Source organism: Saccopteryx bilineata, chromosome 3 (genome assembly GCF_036850765.1).
Source record: "Saccopteryx bilineata isolate mSacBil1 chromosome 3, mSacBil1_pri_phased_curated, whole genome shotgun sequence".
In the NCBI taxonomy this organism is placed as follows: domain Eukaryota; kingdom Metazoa; phylum Chordata; class Mammalia; order Chiroptera; family Emballonuridae; genus Saccopteryx; species Saccopteryx bilineata.
Genome location: NC_089492.1, coordinates 166,732,839 through 166,757,599, shown reverse-complemented (window position 1 = coordinate 166,757,599; position 24,761 = coordinate 166,732,839). Strand labels below are relative to the sequence as shown.

Here is a 24,761-nt window from a genome sequence, read left to right as displayed (position 1 = left end):
CTATTTTAATGCCTACTGTGTGATTAGCAGGGGCCACAATGGTGGGCGAATCAAAAAGTCCCTTTCTTGTGAAGTTTGTATTCTAGTGGGTTAGAGTGAGGCAAGCAATAAAATAGTGACAGTTAATATGTCATGATAGATATTCTAAGGGAAGTACAGGATGATCATAGGCATAACTAGTTCATCAGTTGCTTAAACTTTGCGTAAGGCAATTGCTCAACAGGGAGATGGGGGTAGGGGCAGCTAAGGGTTAACTTACTGATTCTTTTCCATTAAAATGTGTGAAAGTTCAGTTGATTTCAGCACCATAGAGACTGATGAAGTCAGCTCTTTGTCTAGCAAAACAAGTTCTCAGCTAACAAATATACAGTATTCTGAAGTTTAAGTTTGTCTTAGCTTTAAATGTACCTTCCCTATTAGGAAAAAGTATTTGTGCTAAATTACAAAAGAGTATTTAAAACAGAATAGAATTGTAACCATGATGTGTGATTTCATTTGTAATACTTTTTCTTTGAGAAAATTCTTTTTCTGTTCTAACCAAGAATTCCAGGAACATAACTCCCTCAATAAGAAATCCCACCTCCCCACTTCCACATCCCTGCACTCCACCTGTGGTGTCATTATCTTGTTACCTGCCTAGCCAGGTATCCAGCAACCTGGAATACATTTGTATTAAGTGGAGTGCGGCATTAAAAAGGCCACTGTTTGGGGTTCAGGACCTGTTAAGTTTCCCTCACTTACTTTTTTTTAATGATTGACTCAGGAGGTAAGAGTTTGCTACCAAAGACCTCCAAGCCCATGACCATGACTGTTCATTGAACTTTGCCTGCCATGTGGTTGCCATAGAAAAACCAGGGTTAGAGTGTTGGGGATGAAGTGACTGACTGTTTATCTTGTAGGTGTGGGCTGGGGAGGTGCCTGTAGCTGTGCCTGTGTCAAAAGAGGAGAGCCCCAGTGTAGGCAAAAGTGAATTCTTCACAGCTGTTGCATGTTTATGAGGATTGAACTGCCCCTTTGAGATATGTGAGTCAAGTGGTCCTAGGATAGTCCCAAGTTATCCTGAATAGGAGAATGGAGTCCCAAAAGACCTCTCCACAAACTCTGTTGTTGGAGGGGATGGCGCTAGGGGAGCTGGCCCCCAGAGTGGCAGTACTGGGGAGTCCCACACACTGTTGTAACACAAGCTAGCATCATTCTTGTGGGGATTGCTTCCTTTAACAGAGAAAAAAATCAGAAGTCCTTTTCAGAGTTGATTAAATGGAAGGAGGTTGATGTTGTCTGCTTTTAACACCAAAGCACTTGTCTACCATTGCTCAAGGAGGTACAGACCAATTGCTAGCAGTACTGCTGGGGAGAGAGAGAGCCCTGCCAGAAAGGCCTGCCCAGTGTAGATGGGGCTGCCAGCAACAGGGACCGCCAGCCACAGGGGGCCTCTGTGGCAGCAGGAGCCTTCTCTGCACCTGAGACTTGGGAATGACCAACCTCGGCTGAGAAACACAAACCCAGAGGGACAGAGATGGATACTTTCCAGATCCTTTGGTGTGTGCTTCATTCTGGGACTGTTATTATTTTTAAAGTAGTTTTAACTTCTTTTACTTCAGACACATCCAAGACCAAACAAGAGGACAAAACCACACTACAGAGCCAGTTCTAGAGGTCTGTAGGTTAGCCGTTTTTTTTTTTTTTTTGAGTATTGATACCATCATATAGCTCCTCAAAGTGACCTCAGTATCCATTGACCTTTGGCTAGAAAACTGTCCTTCACACTCCTGCAAACACCTCTAGTGGTCAGCTTTCAGATATGTAAAGAATATATGCAGATCCTGTAGCTTTCTCTTGGGCATGGTACGGTGTGGATGCCCTGTGACTGGGGTGTGTGGTTTTGGAAAGAGCATAAGCAAAAAGCTAAAGAAAAAGAATTGCTCTATGTAAAAATGATTGCCTTAAGAACAAGCAGTAAAATTCATAATTTTACAGTTAGGAAAATTTATACCCGTCCCCCAATATACACGCCCTCCTTTGGGTTAGAGCTGTTTGTGGAATTTAAATATGAATAATTCTGTTTATTACTGTTTCTGTTTTCTGATGGTGCAGAGTCAATGTCATCATCATTATTCTGTGTTTGTGCATGTGTGTACTTGGTTACCAGGCTGTCTGAAGGAAGAAGGCTGGGGTACAATTCTTTCTTTCTTAATCTCTTTAGACACAAGTGAAAATAGACCCTACTTCTTCTAAACCAAAGACTTCAGCTCCTTCATTTTCCTCAGGATCGTGAATCATAGGTTATAGTATAATTTGCCGAGGTTTTAAAACATCCATTAACCAATAGGAACGTGTAACTTGTAACAAGTATTCATTTTACCAGCAAAATGGTGGTGCTGCTGTGAACCCCAGCGTGAGGTGCAGTACTCTGGTATTCTGGAATGCATTATGTTTAGGCAGGCTCCTAATAACCCCAACCCGATCTTTCAAATTCTGGAACTACCAGTGCATTCTTAGCATGCACGCAATAAATATCTTTTCATGGTGTTTTAGAAAGTGGAATAACTGAGCAGGTATTTTGCAGAGGAGGAAACTATAATAGTCAACACATGTAAAGATATTTACCTTCAGTGATCATTAGGGGCAGGTGTATTAAAATGACTATGAAATATTATTTCACACTTATTAGATTAGCAAACATGAAATAGGCTCACAGTACAAGTGTGATGAAAATGAGAAGTAGAAACTACACTACTGAGAGAGTGATTTGGCCCTGTCTAGTGAAATTAAAACCAGCATTGAACTCCTAGGTATATGTTCTATCAACTTGACATGTACATAAGGAGATGTATATAAGATGTTTATTGCAGCACTATTTGTCATAATAAAGATTAGAAACCACCTAAATGACTCCCCAAAAGGGACTAGATAATTAAAATATGGTATAAATTTGATAAAATATAGTAATTAAAATGAATAAAGCAGATCTGTGCATAGCTACATGGACAAATTTTATTTTTCTTTTTATTTTCTTAAGAGAAAGAGGTGGGAGGCAGGGAGGCAGAGATAGACTCCCACATGCTCCCTGACTGGGATCCACCAAGCAACCCCCATCTGGGGCTGATGTTCTGCCCATCTGGGGCTGCTGTTCTGTTGCTTGACAACCAAGCTATTTTTAGCACCTGAGGGAGGCCATGGAGCCATCCTCAGCACCTAGAGTCAACTTGCTCATTCTAGCCATGGCTGTGGGAAAGGAAGAGAGGGGTGGGGAGGGGTGGAGAAGCAGATGGTTGCTTCTCCTGTGTGCCCTGACTAGGAATTACACCAGGGACTTCTACATGCTGGCCTATGCTCTACCACTGAACCAACTGGCCAGGGCCTTGTGATTTTTTTTTAAATTAAAAATGGTTAAGAAAAATCTGCATATGTGGGAGAGAATACTATAGCTCACCTGTGTGAGAATAGCAGTTCACTCTTTGATTGATATTTCTTGAACCAATTATGGCTATGAATTGTGGTCATTTAACACTTGGGAGGGTGAAGTGGAGTGAGTTCCATACAGGGTGCTTTATTAACCCTTTGAGTAATGAGCTTTTTTCATGCTCGCTGATCCCTGTGAGTGAGGTGTTTTTTTTTTTTTTTTTTTAATGAATTTAGTTAGAGTTCCAGTTTTATTAACTTAATATCATGTTTGTTTGATAACCAATTTATGGAAACAAGAAGAACATACATTTGCCTTTTTTTAATGTTGGCTTACACATTTTTAAAATAAAAAATTTTTGTACGATCATACTCTGGGTGGTCAGGAGGCACCAGGCCATACATGAACGTTTGTACTACTCAAAGGGTTAAACTTTGTAGAGAATGCTGTCACAGCTAGTATCTCCTACCTGCCTCTGTGCTCTGTGTGTCACCACATCCCACTCTCCCCAGGAAATTCGTAGGAAGACTGCCTGGTGATGAAGCATTACTGAGGTGGGTAGCTGATGGTTCTTACCTCACAACCATGAGCAAGTGATGAAGTTCATACTATAAACATTAGTGAAGACAGTGCTCATGCCCCAGCAGATTCTCACCACCACCAGGGGTTCAGCAGTGATGAGGAGCTTTAGTAACAGCTTCCCTGTCATGACTCTGAAACGTGACCCAGTACATGACCAGGTACTGGGCTTCTCTTCTAGTTTGAGCTAATTTTATGCCATTCCTACTCTTTAATTTAGTTTCCTCTGCCCTCAGACAATGGCTTGGAGCTTGGACAATTATCTGAGCATCATTTGCAGGCTGGGCCTTCCATTAGTTTAGGTGGGTGGGTCACCATAGGTGAAAGAAAGACATCTAGCTATTTGCCCTGTATGTCTTCAGGAAGCTGTTGTCTGTAGACAGACACTGCCCCCTGGCGTAAATGAAGCTGCAAATCAAACCCTCAGATTTCCATCATGGGGGTTGTGGAGATAAAGGAGGCCTGGTGGTTGAGGGAGCTTCTTTGAGCCTGGAGTATTTCAAGAATTGAGATGTACCTTTGAAAGCAACTAGCCCAACAACCCTATATCATCCAGAGCACCGGAAGCACACCTGGCCAGGGCCACGCTCAGCTGCTTGACATTTGCCCTGACACAGAAAGCACCACCTTCCAAGATAGCACAAAAAAGTCGTTATAAATGTAAAGACAAGCAATGTGAAATGGCAGGAAAATCCCTAGACTTGAGTGCCGTGACTGTCTGCTGCAAGGTGGCTGAGCAAACTTCATGGACAACCCCACACCTTCCCTGCGCTCTTGGAAATAGCTGGACCATAAATGTTTAATTCATTTGTTTTGCAAGTTCAGTATTTCTTTTTTTTTTTTTTTTTTTCCTTCATTTTTCTGAAGCTGGAAACGGGGAGAGACAGTCAGACAGACTCCCGCATGCGCCCGACCGGGATCCACCCGGCACGCCCACCAGGGGCAACGCTCTGCCCACCAGGGGGCGATGTTCTGCCCCTCTGGGGCGTCGCCATGTTGCGACCAGAGCCACTCTAGCACCTGAGGCAGAGGCCACAGAGCCATTCCCAGCGCCCGGGCCATCTTTGCTCCAATGGAGCCTTGGCTGCGGGAGGGGAAGAGAGAGACAGAGAGGAAAGCGCGGCGGAGGGGTGGAGAAGCAAATGGGCGCTTCTCCTGTGTGCCCTGGCTGGGAATCGAACCCGGGTCCTCCGCACGCTAGGCAAGTTCAGTATTTCTTAAAGTTGCCCAACCCAGCAATTAGTTGGTATTGTGTCAGTTGAGGTTTTCAGAATACTTGCTTGGTTCTTCACCACTGTTGGAAGCTACCTTGTGAGGAAGAGCCGTCCAATCAAAGACACGCAAAGCCCAAGAATCTTTTCTCTGACTTCCATGACCCAGCCCTCAAACAGAGCTAACATCTGCACTCATAGGGATTGTGTGCTACTCAATAAATAATATGATTGTAGAAAAGCAAGAAAATATAGGGGAAAAAACAAAAATTACCAGATCACTACCATCCCAAACTAAAACGTGTTCGCCTTGTGATATATGACTTTCCAGACTTTATTACACAAATATGTACATTTATCTATTTTTTTTTGCAAAAATTTGTATTTTAACCTAATTTTGTTTGACTCTACAATATCGTGACTACCTTTTCGTGCTCATAAATGAACCAATCTATATTTTTGAATGGCTGTAGCATAATGTTCCAGTGTCTGCCTATGCCTTCATTTGCTTGTTCAGTTCTCTTTTGTTGCAAATATAAGTTGGTTCTTTCTCCTTTTTCACACTTCTAAAACCCATTTGCTATTCTTTTTTTTTTTTGCATTTTTGCATTTTTCTGAAGCTGGAAACAGGGAGAGACAGACAGACTCCCGCATGCGCCCGACCGGGATCCACCCGGCACACCCACCAGGGGGCGACGCTCTGCCCACCAGGGGGTGATGCTCTGCCCATCCTGGGCGTCGCCATGTTGCGACCAGAGCCACTCTAGCGCCTGAGGCAGAGGCCACAGAGCCATCCCCAGCGCCTGGGCCATTTTTGCTCCAATGGAGCCTTGGCTGCGGGAGGGGAAGAGAGAGACAGAGAGGAAGGCGCAGCGGAGGGGTGGAGAAGCAAATGTGCGCTTCTCCTGTGTGCCCTGGCTGGGAATCGAACCCGGGTCTTCCGCACGCTAGGCCGACGCTCTACCGCTGAGCCAACCGGCCAGGGTCCATTTGCTATTCTTAAGCCTAAATTTCTCCTGACCCCATTCTTCTCATTCTCTCCAGATGTTCTTTGTTCCAACTTTATGAACAGAATAGAGGTTCCTATGTGTAAACTTCCTAATTCATTTTTATCCTTACCTGTCATTATGTTTCTCCATGGTGTCCAAGAGGAAGACATATCTCTACCCTGTTTCCAGGGATAGCCTCTCACCTGTGTCTTGAATCTGTGTCACTCCATCAGTTATTTCTGATGGTTTATCTCTCTGCATTCTCTGGTATCCCTCAAAAAATGCCTTGCATGGTAGTTTTAGATTTATGGAAAGAGGATTAAATAGCATTAACTCATAAAGTGAGTGGGTCATTCCCTTTTCAACTCTTTAATTCTTCTATTTATCAAACAAAAAAGTCTCAAAGGGAATGAACTAGAATTGAAGAATTAAAGAATGCTGATTGTTTTTATTTATTTATTTATTTATTTATTTATATAATTCTGTACTAAGCAAGTAATAAAAAACAAAAAATGGGCATGTAAGACTCCCATAGGGGATGGGACAGGCATTACTCAGATGACTGAAGTTCGGGAAAGGTTGAGTTAGCTGGCCCTGTAACATTTCTTCAAAAAACACTAAAAGTATGTTATTTACTCTCCTGAATTTGATTGGGCTACTTCTTTGGTGTAAAAATTCTTTCTCCCTGAGTTTTGTTTTGATCCCCCCCCAGCAGTCTCTCACTGCCTAGATTGGGGGTCACACTTGGAACCATTGCCTTACTCCCCTAGTTGGACTTCACGCCTTTCTTTGTGCTCTGTGTAATCTCATTTCTACTCTGGCTAATACAGCGCTGACCAAAACCTGCCTGTGCCTGTCACTCTGGACGTGTTTGTGGTCCTGACTTGCATGTATGTGTCTAGAAAGAAACAACTGTTTCTTACCCATCTTTGTTATTTATCACTGCAATGGGATATCACAATCCAGGGTGTTGTAAAGTTTGGTACTCATTAAACTTTAAAAAAAATTAAACTGAATAGAAAGAAGGTGATCAGTTGATGATATTTTCATTTTATTTGGTAGAGAGAAAGGGACAGATGCAGGTTAAATAATATGTCCAAAGTGTCTTAATTAGTGGTTGGAATCATGGTTAAATTCCAGAATTTACAGGTTTTTAATCCTTTTTCTGCTACTCCATTCTGCAAAGAGTTAGTTAAAATGTGTCATAGGCTCTTATGTACCCAGTGGTGCCTTGGGTTTCTTGAAAGGATAGAGGAAGTATAAGTTAGGGTTTATTTCCTTCAGGATATGATAAGTCATTAGGGAATTAGAACTTAACTGTATTTATACCGTTAAAGAATGATATAAAATAATATCTCCCCAGGAAATAATGCAGGCATTGCACTGTTTGGGAATTAAGAAAGGAGACATTAGCAAGGTCTAGAGTGGTTCACTGACTCCAGAAAGACATTAGCAAGGTCTAGAGTGGTTCACTGACTCCAGAAAGACATTAACAAGGTCTAGAGTGGTTCACTGACTCCAGAAAGGGCTGAGCTTGAGCTGAACTTTGAAGCTTGGGTTTAGGGAGAAATGTGAAGGTCATTTCAGGTGGAAAATGTAATATTGGAAAAAGTGTAGACTGGGCGGTGGTGCAGTGGACAGAGCGTCGGATTGGGAAGCAGAAGACCCGGGTTCGAGACCCCAAGGTCATTGGCTTGAGCAGAAAGCTCACCAGCTTGGACCCAAGGTCGCTGGCTCGAGCAAGGGGTTACTTGGTCTGCTGAAGGCCCGCAGTCAAAGTACATATGGGAAAAAGTGTAGAAGAGGGAATAACCTATACTCTTGCTCCACAAAGCGTGGCTCAGACCAGCCGCTGTGCCCTCAGCAGAGCTTGCTGGAAATGCAGACTCTCAGGTCCCTCCCCAGCAGAGAAAATCAAAAGTAAACATTAGGGTTTGGGAGGCCCTGAGAAGTGCTGTTTATATGGTACTGTCAAGTTTACTGCTGGCTGGAGAAAGATCCCATCTGACCCACTGAATAAGTTAGGTAGACATGAATGAATTAGATAAAGATGTATTCCTAGTGTCTGTTCTTACTAGGAGAATACATACAGTTTTTTGAGGTTTTGATTTCCTGAAAGTTTACTAGAACTGAGTTCCAGACTCAGGTTTACAGAGTCTGTGTTCTCTTCACTCCACACATGGAGAAGTTGTGTCTGGGTAACTGAACAGACTGGTGCAGAGTGTGAGTGTGGACTTGGCAGCACCTGGACCATGTGGTGGGGATCTGGGTTGCTGGGCCATTTACCATGGATCCACTAATATATTTTGACCAGAAGAACTTCATGAGGAATGTCTCAGGATGACTGATTGGGTGGAAGGACTAGAGTCGGAAAGAAGTGAGACTTAAAGACACCAGTTACCCGGGACACACTAACTAAATCTTTTGAAATTAAAAAAAAATACGTAGTATCAGTAAGTCACTCGAGAACTGTGTATGGGATACTCACTCTGTGCTGGGCACAGGGCACTTGGTCTTCCTTCATGACAGGGTCTTGCTCATGTCAAGCTTCTGTTGAGTTAGTTAGATAACTGAGAACCAAGTGCCCAAAAGACAAACAATAATGACAAGAATCAAGTCATCTTTAATATTTTTCTGTTTTTTCTTTTTTGCTCTGAAAAACACTCTGGCCCCAAAGTCAGGTGGCTCCCAGCCTCATCCTGGTTTTGCTCTTAATGTCATCGATGACCTTGGTGATTCACTAATCGCTCTGTCGCTCATTTGTCCTGATTACAACATAAGCATCCTACTAACCATGACTTCACAGATGATATATTGTGATGAGATAATCAGGGGAGGTATTTTTGGTTTCCTGAGTGTTATAAAAGCTTATAATGCTGTTAAGTATAACATTACTTTTAAAATCTTCATTTTTTGAAACTTTTAAATTTCAATCCTCTAGTGCATTTTAGTCACTTTCCTAATTATAATTACACTGAGAGGGAAAAAGGCTCCAGCCATCTGTGGCTCTCGTTCTCCTTCCCTGGAGGTAGCACTAGAGAAGATAATGATTTATTTGAGGTGTTGTGAGTCCCACTCAGAAGGAGAATGGATGGTGGTTTCTCTTTGTGCCTGGAAGGCCCATCTGCTGATGGGTGCGATTCATTAGCCAAGATATGTGGGCGCATGTGTGCCCATTAGTTATAGAATAACAGCAGAGGAGAGGGAGGGAAGATTTGTGCTCTGGGGGAAAGAAGCAGCATGTGAGCTCCATAACACAGTTGAGGAGGAGGAAGACCAGGCCTGTATTCTGTGTGTAGGTGGAGCATCTCCATGACTAGATAAGTCAAGGGTAAACCTTTGACTTCATAGGACCACATGACCTGTGTATGTGGCTCTGGGGTAGAGGACCTAACAGTAATCTCTATGCAAAGTTTAAGCATCACCACACACCTAATCCTCATTGTGCCCCTTCCACAGAGTTGATCCCGCAGGATCAGAGCTGCTTAGCTCTTCCATCTTCTTTATCTTGAGCAAAATCAAGCATGGCTGTGTGTGTCAGCGAAGACAGAGAGGCTGTGCCATTTCATGGAGCCTGCACTGCGTGGAAGAGCTGTGTGTTTCTGACTCTTCTGGTGACATGAAGCCACGGCCCTGTGTGTTCAGTTGAGGGGTGTGTGTGTGTAATTCACATATGTGTGCACGGAGTGGGCAGTAGAAACCTTATGCAGGGTATTGGAGGGTAGAGAAAGGTGGAAAGTGCTTATTCAGCCTACAGATGGCTAGGAATACAATTGATTAATACAGATGATACTGACTCACTAGCTCCAACTCTGTTTTTCAACAATTTTCTACACATTGTGGTTTCTGCCAAGAATGGTGGCCTCCACCATAAAACATTAGAGGACCTGTGGAGCCTTTCCTCTTTTACCTAGAACACTGCTTATCCCAGGACAGTTCAGATAAATGGTGCAGTGTGTTAATATGTTTGCAACAAGCACTTAGAGAGTGCCTGGTCCATAGTTAGCATGAGAGAAATGTTTGCCATTATTATTAGTGTTCCCGCCTGGTCATTTATTCATTCATGCATTCATTCATGCCCTTGTTGAGTGTGTGATGTCATCTATCTAGGCCTTGGGTTATGTGCTTTGAAAGCCAAGAGTGAATGAGACGGAGATCCTGTCCTCAGGGACAGTATATTCTGATAGGAAGAATAGACAGGTAAATACATAAATATAATGCAGTGAAGGAAATGATACGGCTCTACACAAGGTCCAGATGTAGCTGTTGGGGGGTGAGAGAAAGCCGGAGGGGGCTTCTGAAGAAGCTGGAGAGGAAGGCAGGATAGTCGAGGACGTATCTGAGTTGCTTCTTGGAGGATGGGAAAGGCTCAGACATTTACAGCAGGAGGAAGTGCTGTCCAGGGAAGCGAAGGGTAGGAACGAAAGCAGGAAAGAGCCTTGGTAGAGAGAAAATATACCTAGCTTGCCTGATGTATTGAAGGCTGTGCATTTTCCAGAACACGGTTTTGCATCATTTCCTGAGTTCCCTTGCCTCATTTTTTTTTTATTATTTCTTTACCCATCAATTAAATTTCAGCAGATTGTAATTAGGCAGGGCAGTTACTAAAATGGGTGCAAGTGGCTTTGTTATTATAGCTGCAGCTAACTGTGTCATCTATCTGCTCTTGTAATTATTAAGGTTTCTACTTGTATAAGCTGATTGCCTCCTGTTCTGAAACTTTCTTAATAGTATGCAAATAGGGGCCAGGAAGCAATATAAACCTGAAAACCTGTTTTCCTTTGCACTTCACACAGGCTGACCTGTGGCAGCTTTGTGTATCTTGAGAGGCCCACAGTCATTCCACTTGAAATAGACCGGGGCTGCCTTACATCCAGCAGCCTTGCCAAGAGAGGAAAAATTACGTCTTGGGCCCTACATTCGCTTTCTGTTATAATACCCACAATGCTGTGACTTCTTTACTCTTTCCTTGACAGTAATTCCATCATCTGCTTGTGACCAATCACTCTGCTGTTGGTGCTTTACCACTTACCAGCTGAGTAAGCTCCTAAGAAAGGTGGGGAAGCCACTGGGAGGTCACTGAGGAGTGGAGGTAAAGCTGTTGGCAAGTCTTTCTGCCTTTTTGTGCCTCAGTCTACACATCTGTCCAGTGGGGGTTTTACTATAGGCTGCAGAGAAATTACATGCTTTGTATGTTTTAGACACTTACTCTGTTTAAAGGTATTTTATGACATCAAATTCTAAGTTTATAGGAATATTTCTTAAAATAAGATTGTCTCACTTTGGAGAAGACTAATTTGTTTACTTAATACGTTTCAGCTCGAAATAATTATCCAACAATTAGAGCAGACATAAATGGAAATTCATAGCATAGAAAGGCGGCATTGTATTCAGCTTGTAAGCCCAATTGTGAATAGCTAAAGAGCCCCGAACAGACAGGGACAAATGGCATATGTGCTCAATAAATATTATATTTCTTGAATGAATGAGTGAAGTATTTTTTCTTTGGGGAGACAACTATGTGTAGATTAAACAATGGTTAAGTACAGCCAAAGGTTATAAAGTGACTATCTTTTGCTGGAATTTTGAATTTCTTTGTTTTCTTTTCTTTTTTTTTTTTTTTTTTGTATTTTTCCAAAGCTGGAAACGGGGACAGACAGACAGACAGACTCCCACATGCGCCCGACGACCAACCGGGATCCACCTGGCACGCCCACCAGGGGCAAAGCTCTGCCTGCCAGGGGGCGATGCTCTGCCCCTCCAGGGCATTGCTCTGTTGTGACCAGAGCCACTCTAGCGCCTGGGGCAGAGGCCAAGGAGCCATTCCCAGCGCCCGGGCCATCTCTGCTCCAATGGAGCCTCCGCTGCGGGAGGGGAAGAGAGAGACAGAGAGGAAGGAGAGGGAGAGGGGTGGAGAAGCAGATGGGCGCTTCTCCTGTGTGCCCTGGCCGGAATCGAACCCGGGACTTCTGCACACCAGGCCGACGCTCTACCACTGAGCTAACCGGCCAGGGCCTTTGAATTTCTTTATATTATAAATTGTGTGTTATATTTTAAAATATTATCTGGTCAAGTACATATTATGCTTACCTGCTTTAATAAAGCACTCTTGCTATGTGCTCTCTCTCTCTCATATATGTATGCTGCCTGTGTATGTATGTGTGTGTGTGTGTATGCTGTTTTCTGAGACATTTTAACTATGCCACAAAAAGTTTTCCTGATTGAATCTTGAATTCAAGGCCATGATACTCCTGGACCCTGGTTACTGCTTATCTGAACTGAGGGTAGAGTGTTAAAAAGAAATAGCTGGAATGCTGGTCTTCTATGTAAATCAGACCCAGTAATATTTTCCCTTCGCCCACCCAATGCGGAGCCCATCTATGTGCAGTGTGTCCTCAGCATCCTGTGCATCTCACACGTAAGAGGAAAAGCCTTGCTTTAACAACGGGATTACTGATGGCTTCATGAGTAGTAGATTGTGAAGCTTCCTTGTCACGTTTTTCTCCTTTGTCTCTGATATGTATCATGTCCATGTCTCATAAAAACACAAAAGCAAGAAAATGCTCTTTCAAGGTGCGTGAGCCAACGGCTTGCATTTCCAGCACTGACGGTTTTGTGTGCTTGCTCTTCTAGCTCTATGTGGCCACGGAGGCCATCCTCATCGCACTGGTCGGGGCCACGCCCTCCTACCGCTGGGACCTGGCCCAGCTCCTGCCCAATCAGAGCCATGGTAGTCAGTGGGCTGGCGGAGACCAGGCCCTGGGGGACTGGCTCCTGAGGGCCAATGGCAGCGAGATCCATAAGCACGTGCACTTCAGCCCCAGCTTCACGTCCATCGCCTCTGAGGTAAGCCCAGGAGCGCAAGCAGGCTGTTGTGATCACTAAGTGAACGTACCTTGTGGTCCAAAAATGGAACCACTTTTTTGTCTTGTTGATTGAGTTCAGCCATATCTTCAAATAACTAGACTGTCCCGTGAAAGGAGAGGGAGGGGGTAGGGGGAGTTGGAGGGGCACAGAGAAAACCAGAGGTGATGGAAGACAATTTGAGTTTGGGTGTTGGGTATGCAACATAATCAAATGTCAAAATAACCTGGATATGTTTTCTCTGAACCTATGTACCCTGATTGATCTATGTCACCACATTAAAATGAATAATAATATTAAAAAAAAGAAAACATTCTTTTCCTACTACAAATGTGAAAAGCACGAGTCTTATCAAACCAGTTCGATGAAGTAAGATATAAACTCCAAAGGAGCTGCCCTTTGATGATAGTGTCCTTTTAAAAAGTGAATTAAAATTCCCATTATTCTTTATTACAGACAAAAATTAACAAAGAGAAATGTAACCACCCATCTGTAACATTCATGGCCCGTGTTTAAGTTCAGCTCTGTGTGTAGACCATGTGAGGCACCTTGACTGGACATCCTCAAATATAAACGACCACCTCACATGGGCAGGAGGACTTACTTTCAAGTGGGGCTTTGCTGGCCAAGCAGGTTCTTCTTAAGGACAGCGTCTTCTGAGCAAGCCAGAATTAAACAAGCTGAGGGCAGACAGTTTGGTGAAGAGGGGCAGGGCTCATGTTCAGCTGGGAAGCTCCTATACTGGTTGTTAAAATGTTAAAATATTCTGTGTCCTTTGCCTACCCCCACAAGCTATTTATTTACTCGCTGCTGTCTTGAAGTGCCCCCTGCATTCAATTTTTTTGAGTTTTTATCATGAATGTGTATTGAATTTTGTCATATACATCAATTTGCCATTCTCTATATCTGCTACAATGGCCCTGTGATTTATCTTCTTTACTTTCTAAAGTGGTGGGTTATACCAATAATTGTTTTTTAATTATTGAACCTGCCTCACATCTTTGGATGGCATATGATTATTTTTATATATTGCTGAATTCTATTTGCTAATATTTTGCTAAGGGTTTTGACTTCTTTACTCATGGATATTGGTGTGTAGTTTTCTTTTTTTGTACTGTCTTTGGTTTTCTTATTAGGGTAATACTAACTGCATAAAATGAACTGACAAGCATTTCTATTTTCTGGGAGAGATTATGTATTCTTCATTGAAATCATCTTGGCCTGTAGATTTCTTTATGGGGAGTTTTAAAATCATGAATTTGATTTTCTTAATAGTTCAGGGCTATTTAAATGGTCTATTTTGTATCATGAGTTGTGGTCATCTAAGTTATCAAATTTATATGTGCGCAGTTCATAGTATGACCTTTTATCCTTTTGATGTCTCCAGATTTCAAAATAACATCCCCTCTTTTGTTACCTGATGTTGATAATTTGTACCTTTTCTCTTATTGAATTACTTGTCTGCCATGATAGAGGCTTGTCCATTTTTTTGATGTTTTCAAAGAACCAGCAGTTTGTTTCATTGATTTTTCTCTGTTGCTGTTCTGTTTTCAATTTTATTGATTTCTGCTCTTCTCTTTATTACTCCCCTTATTCCCCTTGCTTTGGGCTTATTTTTTTCTTTTTAAAGGTTTGATAGGTGGTGTTTTAGATTACACTGGGGAACAAAATTTTTGTTGCATCCACAAAAACACTTGTTCTTACCTAATTGGAGTGTGCTGATCGCAATTCAGACATTAGTTTTTCTCTGTAAGCTATAGTTTTTTTGCAATTCAAGATTTTAGGTTTTCATCTAATTGTAAAATTTTCAACATTTAGTTTAACATAATGAAGTAGAATGTCTTCTTGAGCATCATCTTTGTGAAAATATAATTTATATAATGCAGTAAATACACTAATACACTAAAAGATATGATTGCATCAGAATTTGTCTACAATTTCAAAATAGAACACATTAAACACTTATTTTAATCATAAAATTTGCATAAAACTTATTTAAATTCTATTCAGGTAAAAATTTGCATTTGTAGCTCTTGCATTTGTGTACTTGTTGAGAACAATCTCGTTTGATGCTCCAGCAGTAGTCTGCTCATCACTAACAGCTCCAAAATTTTCGGGAAACTTATCAAGATGACTATTCAGGAAGTGAATCTTAACACTCATGTTACATCCAATGTCTCAGAAAGCCAACAGCATCCTTTGAACCAGAAGTTAATAGTTTTCTGGTTTTCTGTTGCCAAGGAAGTTCTTTGTAACTGCCACAAAAGACTGTCATGTTGCTTTCTCCTCCTTATTCATCTTCCTGGCAAATTCTTCATTACATAGGAGGGTTCGAATTTGAGTTCCATCGAATATACCTGCTTTTATCTTCTCAAAAGACAAGGCAGGAAAAGCAGAAATACTATGTTGAAAGCAATCACTTTCTTTATTCAAAGCTGAACAAACTGCTTCATTAAGCCAAGTTTGATGTGAAGTGGGGGAAAAATGATCCTGTCTCGATTAACTACAGGTTCATTCACAATATTTTGCATCCCTACTTCCAGAGCTTCATGTTTCAGCCACTCTTTCTGTGTCCAGTGTTTCTCCCGAGCTCGGCTGTCCCACAAACACAGAAAGCAAGGGTACTTTGTGAAACTTCTCTATTGTCCTAGCAGGAAATTTACCATTTTAAGATCCACACAAATGATCCAGTTATGTTCCTCATACTTCATAAAGTTGAGGACAATTTTTATGTCATTCTTACTAAGTCATTCAATTCAGGTTGGCTAAACTGCTGAGGGGTTAATGACTGCTTGGCATCAGAAGAAGACCCTTCAGATTCTATAACCATTTCCTCATGCATCTTATCAAAATACACTTGATCACCATGTTCACTTTCTTCATCCTTAGAAGAAATAAAACCATTGAAAACTGGAACTGGGAGTGTCTCAGAGTATGGGATAGGTTGTATTGCTGAAGGAATATTAGGATCTGCGATCATATGCCAGTTTTTCTTGCTGATGCCCTTTTTATGGATCAGACAGAAATAACAGTCACTGCTGTGGTCCTTAGGTTCACGCCAAACCATGGGAATACCAAAAGGCATTCCTTTGCGTTTTCCTTTTGTCCAGTCATGAAGCATTTCCCCACAATTGTGACACACAATATGAGGAGCCCAATTCTTGTCTTGATCACAAAAAGGAACTTGAAAATAGGCAATATATGCACGAATCACAATTGATGAAATATTGTGCCTTTGACTTTGAAGTATGTAACAGCCACATATATAACAGAAAGTGTCAGGACTCTTCTTATATTTATGCCTACTCGAAGAAGCCATGGTTCAATCTTAAAACAAAATAAGAGGGTGTTTTTTATCAGATAATAATTTTTTACATTTAAAAACAACTACAATTATGTAAAAGTGATGTTTGTAAAACATCACTTGGTTATGTTCAATCCAAGAGTTGTTGCCCTTTAACTTCAATTTAAAAACCAATGCATGCTATTAACTGTAACAAAAAGAAATTAAAATTGCATAAAAACTAGAGCATGCACCAAAAAATAGATTTCAGATTTGGAATCAGCGATGCAGAAATATATAGAAACAGTTTTAAAACCTCATGCAACAGAAAATGAAAAAAAAAAAATTGTTCCCCAGTGATTAATGAGAGTCTTTCTTTTTACAAATGTAAGCATTAAGTGCTATAAATTGCCCTCTCAGGATGGCTTTAGCTGTGTGCCACAAATTTTGATATGTTGAATTTTCGTTTTTGTTTAACTTAATGTATTTTTTTCTCTTCAAGATGTCCTTCTTGACCCATGGATTATTTAGAAGTATGTTGTTTAATTTCCTAGTGTTTATAGATTTTCCCATTAGCTTTCTCTTTTTGACTTGTAGTTTGGTTTTATTGTGATCAGAGGAGACAATGTACGATTTCAATTCTTATGGCCAAGGATATGGTCTCTTATGGTTTATGTTCCATTGGCACTTGAACCAAATGTGTTTTTTGTTGCTATTGAGTGGAGTTTTTGTAAATATTATTAAGATCCTGTTGGTTGATGGTATTCTTCAGTATCCTTGTTGATTTTTTTCCTTTTGCTCTATAGGTTGTTGAGAGAGGAGTGTTTGTGTCTTTAATTATAATCATAGATTTATTGATTTCTCTCTTTACCATTGTTCTTATTTCACATATTTTATAGCTCTGTTGTGTAATATATACATATTTATGATTGCTGTGGTTTTTGTTTTGTTTTGTTTTTGGTGGCTTGACCCTTCTATCACTTTATAATGTCCTTCTCTAACCCTGGTAATTTTATTTGTTCAAAGTATGCTTTCTCTGATAATAATAAGCCACTCCTGCTTTCTTTGATTAGTGTTAGCATGGTTTATGTTTTTTTCTTCCTTTTACTTTTAAAGTCCCTATATCAATCATTATCTGTGAAGTTTATTTCTTGCAGGCAGCATATAATTGGGTCAACTTTTTAAATCTGCATTGCCAATCTTTGTTTTTATTTGTGTATTTAGATAACCTACACTTAATGTAATTACATGTTAGGGCATACCTCTTCCATTTTATTTTTCGTTTTCTGTTTTTGTTTTTACCTTTTGTTTCCTGCTTTTCTGTAGGTTATCAATATTGATTATACATAAAGATTTATAAATGTATGGGACTTTCCTCCCAGGGTATAGAGGAAAACATTGTGTTCTCCTCCTATCAGAGGTCAAACAGGTACCTGTCTCAGGGATGTATCTCAAGGTGCAAACATTCCCTGTGCAGGTAATGATGCGTCCAGCCTCAGGTGGGTGGGGCTACCCAGGTCCCCAGCTGGGTGGTATCAATGCACTGTCATTCCATAGGATCTCAAGGAGATACACGATTAGGGACTCTGGGGTCACAGCTTAGGTTGTATTATCTATGGAGGATTCCAGATGCTGACCCGGCTGCTTCCAGCCTGAGTGGGTTCCAGATGCTTTGCAAGAGTGGCTGTGGCCTCTCCACCCTATTGATGGAGGGATACAGGTAGCATCATTGGCCACGCAGTGGGACAGAAGTCCACAGTCCCTACAGGATCCTCACCTGTGACAGGACTATTGTAATACTTTGAAAAGAGTTTGTGTGTGAGAAGATAAGTTTCACAAGGACTAGGAGGTAAACGAGAGTGAGCAGGCAGATAATTATAAGTACCTTTTAATGTGTTTTGTGTGGGATGCTCCCTCCCAGAGGTTTTCCATGTGCGCTGCTTATGAAGTCCTGCCCACAGCCTTATGCTGTAGATGAAACAACTGACATGTAGAGAATTTAAAGAATTTTTCCTAAATCACATACTTAATAAGTACTGGTCTAGGATTTGATGAACCCACATTCTTTCCACTACATCAGTGATTTTCCACTTTAAACAAAACTTTAGTTTGTACGTCAGTATTTAAAAGAGCTAGATGGTTTGCTGCTGTCATTGAAAGGGCATGGGGTCCAGGGCCCCACACCTCTGCCACTGTCCTTGGCAGTCCCAGAAGCACTTCCATGGGGAGCATGGAGAGGAGCTCAGCTGAGCCTGGGAAGAGCAGGTGGAAGTATGGGGTGGGTGGATTGGCAAGAGCCAAGGTTAGAAAAGTGACTGTGGGATGACAGCACCTGGGGCACACACATCAGGTTGAAAGCTAAGCACCTACCTGGGCTCCATCACCTGGTGATACTGCCTCTGGCTGAGTGAATTTTAACGGAGAAGAGCAAATAATCATAATGTTTGTATCATGGCTTGCAAATTAGAAATGTATGAATACATGGGCTCAGAGTAAGCAGATGATTTACTCAATGTCATACTGTTAGTAAGTAGAGGTGCGTGGCCACTGATTACTGTGGCCTCTCCACTGTGGCATGTGACAGAAGCAGGAAGGGAGGCAGGGGGCAGCCCAACCCCACCTGTGAATCTGTCTCGAGCTTGCCTTCCCTAAGGTGATGCAACTCTCAGGATATTTGTGTCCGACTCAGGAGGATTCTGGCTGGCTAATAACTAGTGCCACTATGAAAAACAGTATGGAGGCTCCTTACAAAATTAGAAATAGAGCTACATTAGAATGACCATACTGCCCAGCAATTTCACTTTTGAGTGCTTCTCCAAAGAAAAGGAAAACACTAATTTCGAACAATATATGAACCCCTGTGTTCATTGCAACATTATTTACACTAGCCAAGACATAGGAGCAACTTAAGTGTCCATTGGTAGATGTATGCACAGAGAAGCTATGATACACACACATGCACACATGCACACACACACAATGAAATATTACTTAGCCATAAAAAAGAATGCAATCTTGCCATTTGTAACAACATAGATAGTCCTAAAGAGTATTATGTTAAGTGAAATATGTCAGGCAGAGGAAGACATATATCATATAATTTCACTTATATTTGGAATTGAAAGAACAAAATAAATGAGCAAATAGAACAGAAACAGACTAGACTAGACTGATAGATACAGAGAACAAACTTATGGTGGCCAGAGAGGAGGGGGTGGGAGATTGGGTTAAAAGGTGAAGGAGAATAAGAGATACAAGCTTTCAGTTATAAAATAAATAAGTCATGGAGATGTAATGTACTGCTTGGAAATGTAGTTGATAATATTGTAATAACTTTGTACAGTGAGAGGTGGTTACTAGACTCATCGTGATAATCACATTGTAAGATATATAAATATTGAATCACTATATTGTACTCCTGGAACTAGTATAGAATTTTATGTCAACTATACTTTAATAAAAAGGAAAAAGTAAAAGGACAACTTGGAAAACAAAATTGTCAAGCTCAAATAAACCTAGAGGTTTCCTGAAATAGCAAGAAATAACAAAGTAGAATTAAATAAAATAAGCAACGACTTGCGTGCTCTGTGGCAGCCCGCCTGTGTGTTCAGAGCTCTGCAGCCTGCTGCCCTGTGTTATCAGTGTCACCTCATCTCTCATCTTTGAATGTAGTCCCAAGTGGACCCAAGAAGATGCTTATCTGCTTTACATGTTTAGTGTAGAATCTCACGTTTTCGCCAAAGCTGTTTGACTTTATTTCAGTGTACAAATGAGGTGTCCAACCTGGGTGCTGTCATCCCCACCACTCAGAGTGTGTCAGTGACATGTGAGTTCACACACTCTATGTCTTCCTTGGACATCGGAGCCCCATTTGGGTGGTGTTCCAAGTCCTGGAGTGGGTTGGAGCAGGTGATATGGATGGCTTCCAGGTTTCCTGCTGCCGCTATCAAAATGACAAGAGTCAGTGGAGAAACAGCAGCACAGGGAAGAATAATGAGAATGATGATCAAGGAGCAGCCAGGGCCAGTGGTGCCAGGCGGGTGGCGACATCAGCCACTCTGGCAGCAGCCGGTGCCCTTCAGGAGCTGAGCTGAGCTCCGTTTTACCACAGTGCTTCTCGGCTGCTGAAATAAGATCAAGTCTACAGGGCAGTGCAGTCCCAAACCAAACACTCCACTTGATTTCTTCATGTTCATTCAATTTTGATTACCTCTCTAGTTTTCCAGTTGCCACTCAGAATCTCCAAAGCGGGAATATTGAAACTGGTACCCACACTTGTCATTACATTGGTAAATATCCTTAATGTACAGTCTGTGGTATTTAGATAATATATAATTCTTACTGAAATTTTGTTGTAAAATGAGAGTTTAAAAAAAGTATAAAGTCTTGTTGACCTTTCATATAAAACTTTTGCAAGTAAATATCAGGATAGAGTCTGCAGAACTTGGTAGTTTAAGAAGATGGTGTTAAAAATACACATTTTTAAACTCTCACCTGTCCCTTATAACATTCAGGTCAGGCCTTGCAGAAGTTATGCATGGAAGGTATTGGGAAGAAAGAATAAAAGGTTACGTAGCTATGATTAACATGGTATTAATGCAAAATAAATAAACCCTCTAATGTAGGAGTCTTGACTATTTTAAAATAAGCTAATCACCATTGGGGTGAATTTATGTAGCAAATTGCTATCTGCCATATGGAAATTATTCCCTGAGCTCTGACTCATTCAGAAAGGACCAGATATCACAGAGACACACAATTATCATGCTTAATTAATGTTTGCAACCAAAAAAGAGTAAGGTTAGATTCTTTAATATCATTGCAGATATAACAACTGAAATTGATTATTATCTTGAGATTAATATATTTTCCCCAAGCCATACCCTGGGGTCAAAAGACAGAATATTAAAGCTATTTGAAAAATACACTGCTATAATTGCTTTAGGGGCTAATTTTTTTAATGTCTTGCTTCCTTACACCTGTACCACTGACTGTTAAGACTGCACACTTCACCCATTAAGTACTAATTCAGAGTGACAGTTACATTGAAATGAAGCAAGTTAGTTAATGACCATGAAATTGTTCCTGAAACACTCTGTCCAAGTTCTTCCTACTCACAGACGGCCTCCGATCACCTGATTTTCTCCTGAAGTGAGATTTTTCCTGTCCCAAACTGTAACTATTTGGGGGGAAATACAGGACAGTGGGAGAAAGACGTGGGGTTGGAATTGTTGTCAGGCTGATCTAGAATATTTCATAGTAGTGTCCCCAGCTCGTGGTGATGCGGAGCCCTCGGGACGCGTCAGGGGCGTGGGGCAGCTGCTGTTTGTTCCAGACCTGCAGCTGCAATACTGACCGGCTGGGAGTTTGGGAACGGCTATGACACTCGTCTTTCTTTTCTTTTTTTTTAAAGGTTTTATTTATTAATTTTAGAGCAGAGAGAGAAAGGCAGGGATGTGGGGTGTGGAAAGGAGCGGGAAGCACCAACTTGTAGTACATTGTTGCTTCTCGTATGTACCCTGACTGGGAAAGCCCAGGGTTCCGAACAGGCAACCTCAGCGTTCCAGATTGTCACTTTATCCACTGTGCCACCACAGGTCAGGTTGGCTGTGATACTTATAAAATGACTTGGTTTTCATCACAACAGGACTTCAGGTGACAAGACCCTTGATCAGTAAGTCCGTGCCCAATCTTGTTTGCCCATTTGGGTTGGCCAACCTGGATAGGCAGGGTAGCTGCCTTAGTCTTTCTTGTGTTTTGTGATCAGCTGGGCTATGTCCTGGGAAGACATGTGGTCTGTTTCCCTTGCAGGGAAGGCTGAGCTGGGACTAGTGATGTATACAGGCTCATGAACAAGTCCACCTTTTAGAAGAACACAGCAGCCAGGTGAGGGGCACAGGTGTGCCCCTCTCAGACCTGCCATGGCCCCTGCCTGACTTGTGGGGGTCGCTGACATTCTGTGTATCGTCCACAGCAAATTTTTTTAAATTTGTTTTAGAGAGACAGAGGAAGGAGGAGAGAGAAAAAGGGAGAGAGAAAGAGCAAGAGAAGCATTCATTTTGTTGTTCCACTTATGCATTCATTGCTTGTTTTCAGTATTTAGCCTGACCAGGTATCAAACCCATAACCTTGGCATTTCGGGACGACACTCTGACAGACTGGGCTAACCAGCCAGGGCCCACAGCATAGTATTTTTCCCTGCCTGGTCCTCCATGATGCTCTCATTGGGGACACAGTGAGCAGTGACAGTGCGTTCAGGGGCCACACTTCAGTTACTCGGGCTTTGGGGCGTATACATGGCGGGGGCACGGGTTTGGCCCTTACAGCATATCCAATCGGGTCCCCCAAGCACTGCCAGCTTTTTCTCTCCTTGGTTTTTTTTCTCTTGAGTGTAGAGGCTAAAAGTATTCCATGTGTCCGACTGGCTATAGGAAGAAGGAAAACCCATCAGACCCCAAATGCCCCTCATACTCCCTGGGACAAGAATGCCCTTCGGTGACTCCAAGGAAAAGGTAACTAGTTAAGTAGTTCCCTGCCTGTCCCTAAACTCACAACTTGATGCTTGAAGGAGTTGTGACACTGAGATGTTACTTGTAAAGATGCCTGTAAAATAGTAGCATTTACTCTCTTCACATAAATAATTCAGCAAATATTTATTTAGTGCTGGCAGATACTGTCAGGTAAGTACTTGGGATACACATATATCCTTAAGAAGCTCACAGCATCTTAGGTCAGAGACAAGTAAACAAATAATTTACTGTACATCATATTAGAGGCAAACACAGAGAGGAATGTGGCTGAAAGGAGGGCGTGGTCAGCCCTTGTCCAGGGAATCAGGCAGGACTTCAGGTGAGTGGAGCTCCCTAAGGTGTGTCAGGGATGGATGGGGCTCAGCAGAGGAGGAGGGGAGGCTGGGCTGGGGATGGGGGACAGAGGCACAGGCTGTGCAAGGGTCATTAGTTCCTGGAAGTGCCAGGCTTCTTGGCAAAAGTGAGATGAGGACTCTGTTTTCCCTCTGGGAACTGTGCCCTTCCCTGGGGTTGCCATGTTCCTACATTATTCACGCGTGGGTAATGTAGTCATTCACCTGCTTTGGGCCAAAACAAGGACAAGAAGGTCAAGGCCTCCTTGGGGAAGGAAACTACCAAACCACGCTTGAAAAAGTTTAGGGTAAAGGGCTTTATGACTCACCCACTGCCCCTTGCAGAAGGATGGTATGTGCTCATAGCATGTTTTTCAACTTTTGTACCATGAAATGTCCCCATACATAAGAAGTGGGGAAAGGATGGGCAGTTCGGTCACAGAGAAAACTGAAGCTGAGACCAACAGGTTTGTGGCTGACAGAGCCAGTGGCAAGTTGCTCACAGCAAAGTCTGGGTATGTGTCCTAGTTCTCAGTGTTCTTGCTCTTGTGTCTTCCTGATATTCATGGCCAACTTCAGAAACAGCTCTTTTGACCTGTGTTCTGGTACAGTGGGCAGGGAAGGATAAGGCAGCGCAGTGCTATTCAGAGGAGGAAAGAAATGAAAGCCACCTGAGAATAGTTTATTTATGTCATGTGGATACCCAGGGCATCATATAGACAGTCAATAAATGTTAAAAGCTCAATTAGAAAAACAGTTTTATTATTTGAAGTATTTATATTTCAAACATACACTGTAGAACGAGATAAAAAAAACACTTTGGAAGTTGATTTTAAAATATATTATTCTCTTTTTCTCACTCAAGCCTTCTCCTTTTGTTTTGCAAACCCACAGGCCAAAGTGACCTTAACTTTCTATGTGACATGGAACCTTCCATTTTTTCCTTCCTGGTTCCATTACCCTAATGGACCTACTTGTTTCTAGTTTTCCTTATAACATTCAGTTGATTTTTCCATGGCTTCCTAAATGGAACACATGCTAAGAGTTAAATAACAGGAAGTCTTTGCCCAGCATAGTGTAATTCTGTGTAGTTTGGTTTGACACCCTCAGATATAGTGTCTATCAGTTGGCTCCAGAATCTGAGACTTGACTAATTCAAGCATTTACTACTCAGAGGAGTTTTAGAAACAAATGTGTTAATGTCAGGTCTAGGCCTCCTGCTTATTCTAGTGTGATTGTGTCTGGGCTACAGTTGTATCATCTATAAATCAAAAATAATAATAATAACATACCTGTGCTAAAAGGTGGTTATTGGGATTAGAGGAGAATATTATGTAAAAATTGATTGGTTATTAACTATCTGGTTATAAGTGTACTACAGCCTTGCTATTTGATATATTTTTGATAAACATTTTTTATTACTCAGATATTAATTTGTTTTAGGATTATATATATAAGCATGCAGTCCATTTTAAAGCAATGAATTAATTTTTCAGATTATATTTCTGTCACATCAGAAAAATTATTGATTTGTGATGTTTTCATAAAGCCTAAGTTTTGACATTTTTAT

The 24,761-nt window shown here is 41.6% G+C and overlaps 1 protein-coding gene across 8 annotated transcripts in view; it reads left to right on the top strand.

Annotated features, from left to right (window-relative positions):
* SLC22A15 (solute carrier family 22 member 15) overlaps nt 1–24,761 on the top strand; it is a 73,144-nt gene that overhangs the window by 1,336 nt on the left and 47,047 nt on the right. For all 8 annotated transcript variants that reach the window (XR_010730383.1, XR_010730385.1, XR_010730384.1 and 5 more), the window contains exon 2: nt 12,816–13,028. Coding sequence is in view for 5 of the 8 variants with exons in the window: in XM_066268209.1 (XP_066124306.1) it covers nt 12,816–13,028 (213 nt within the window). In the remaining 3 variants the exon portion in view is untranslated. The remainder of the gene's footprint in view (nt 1–12,815; nt 13,029–24,761) is intronic.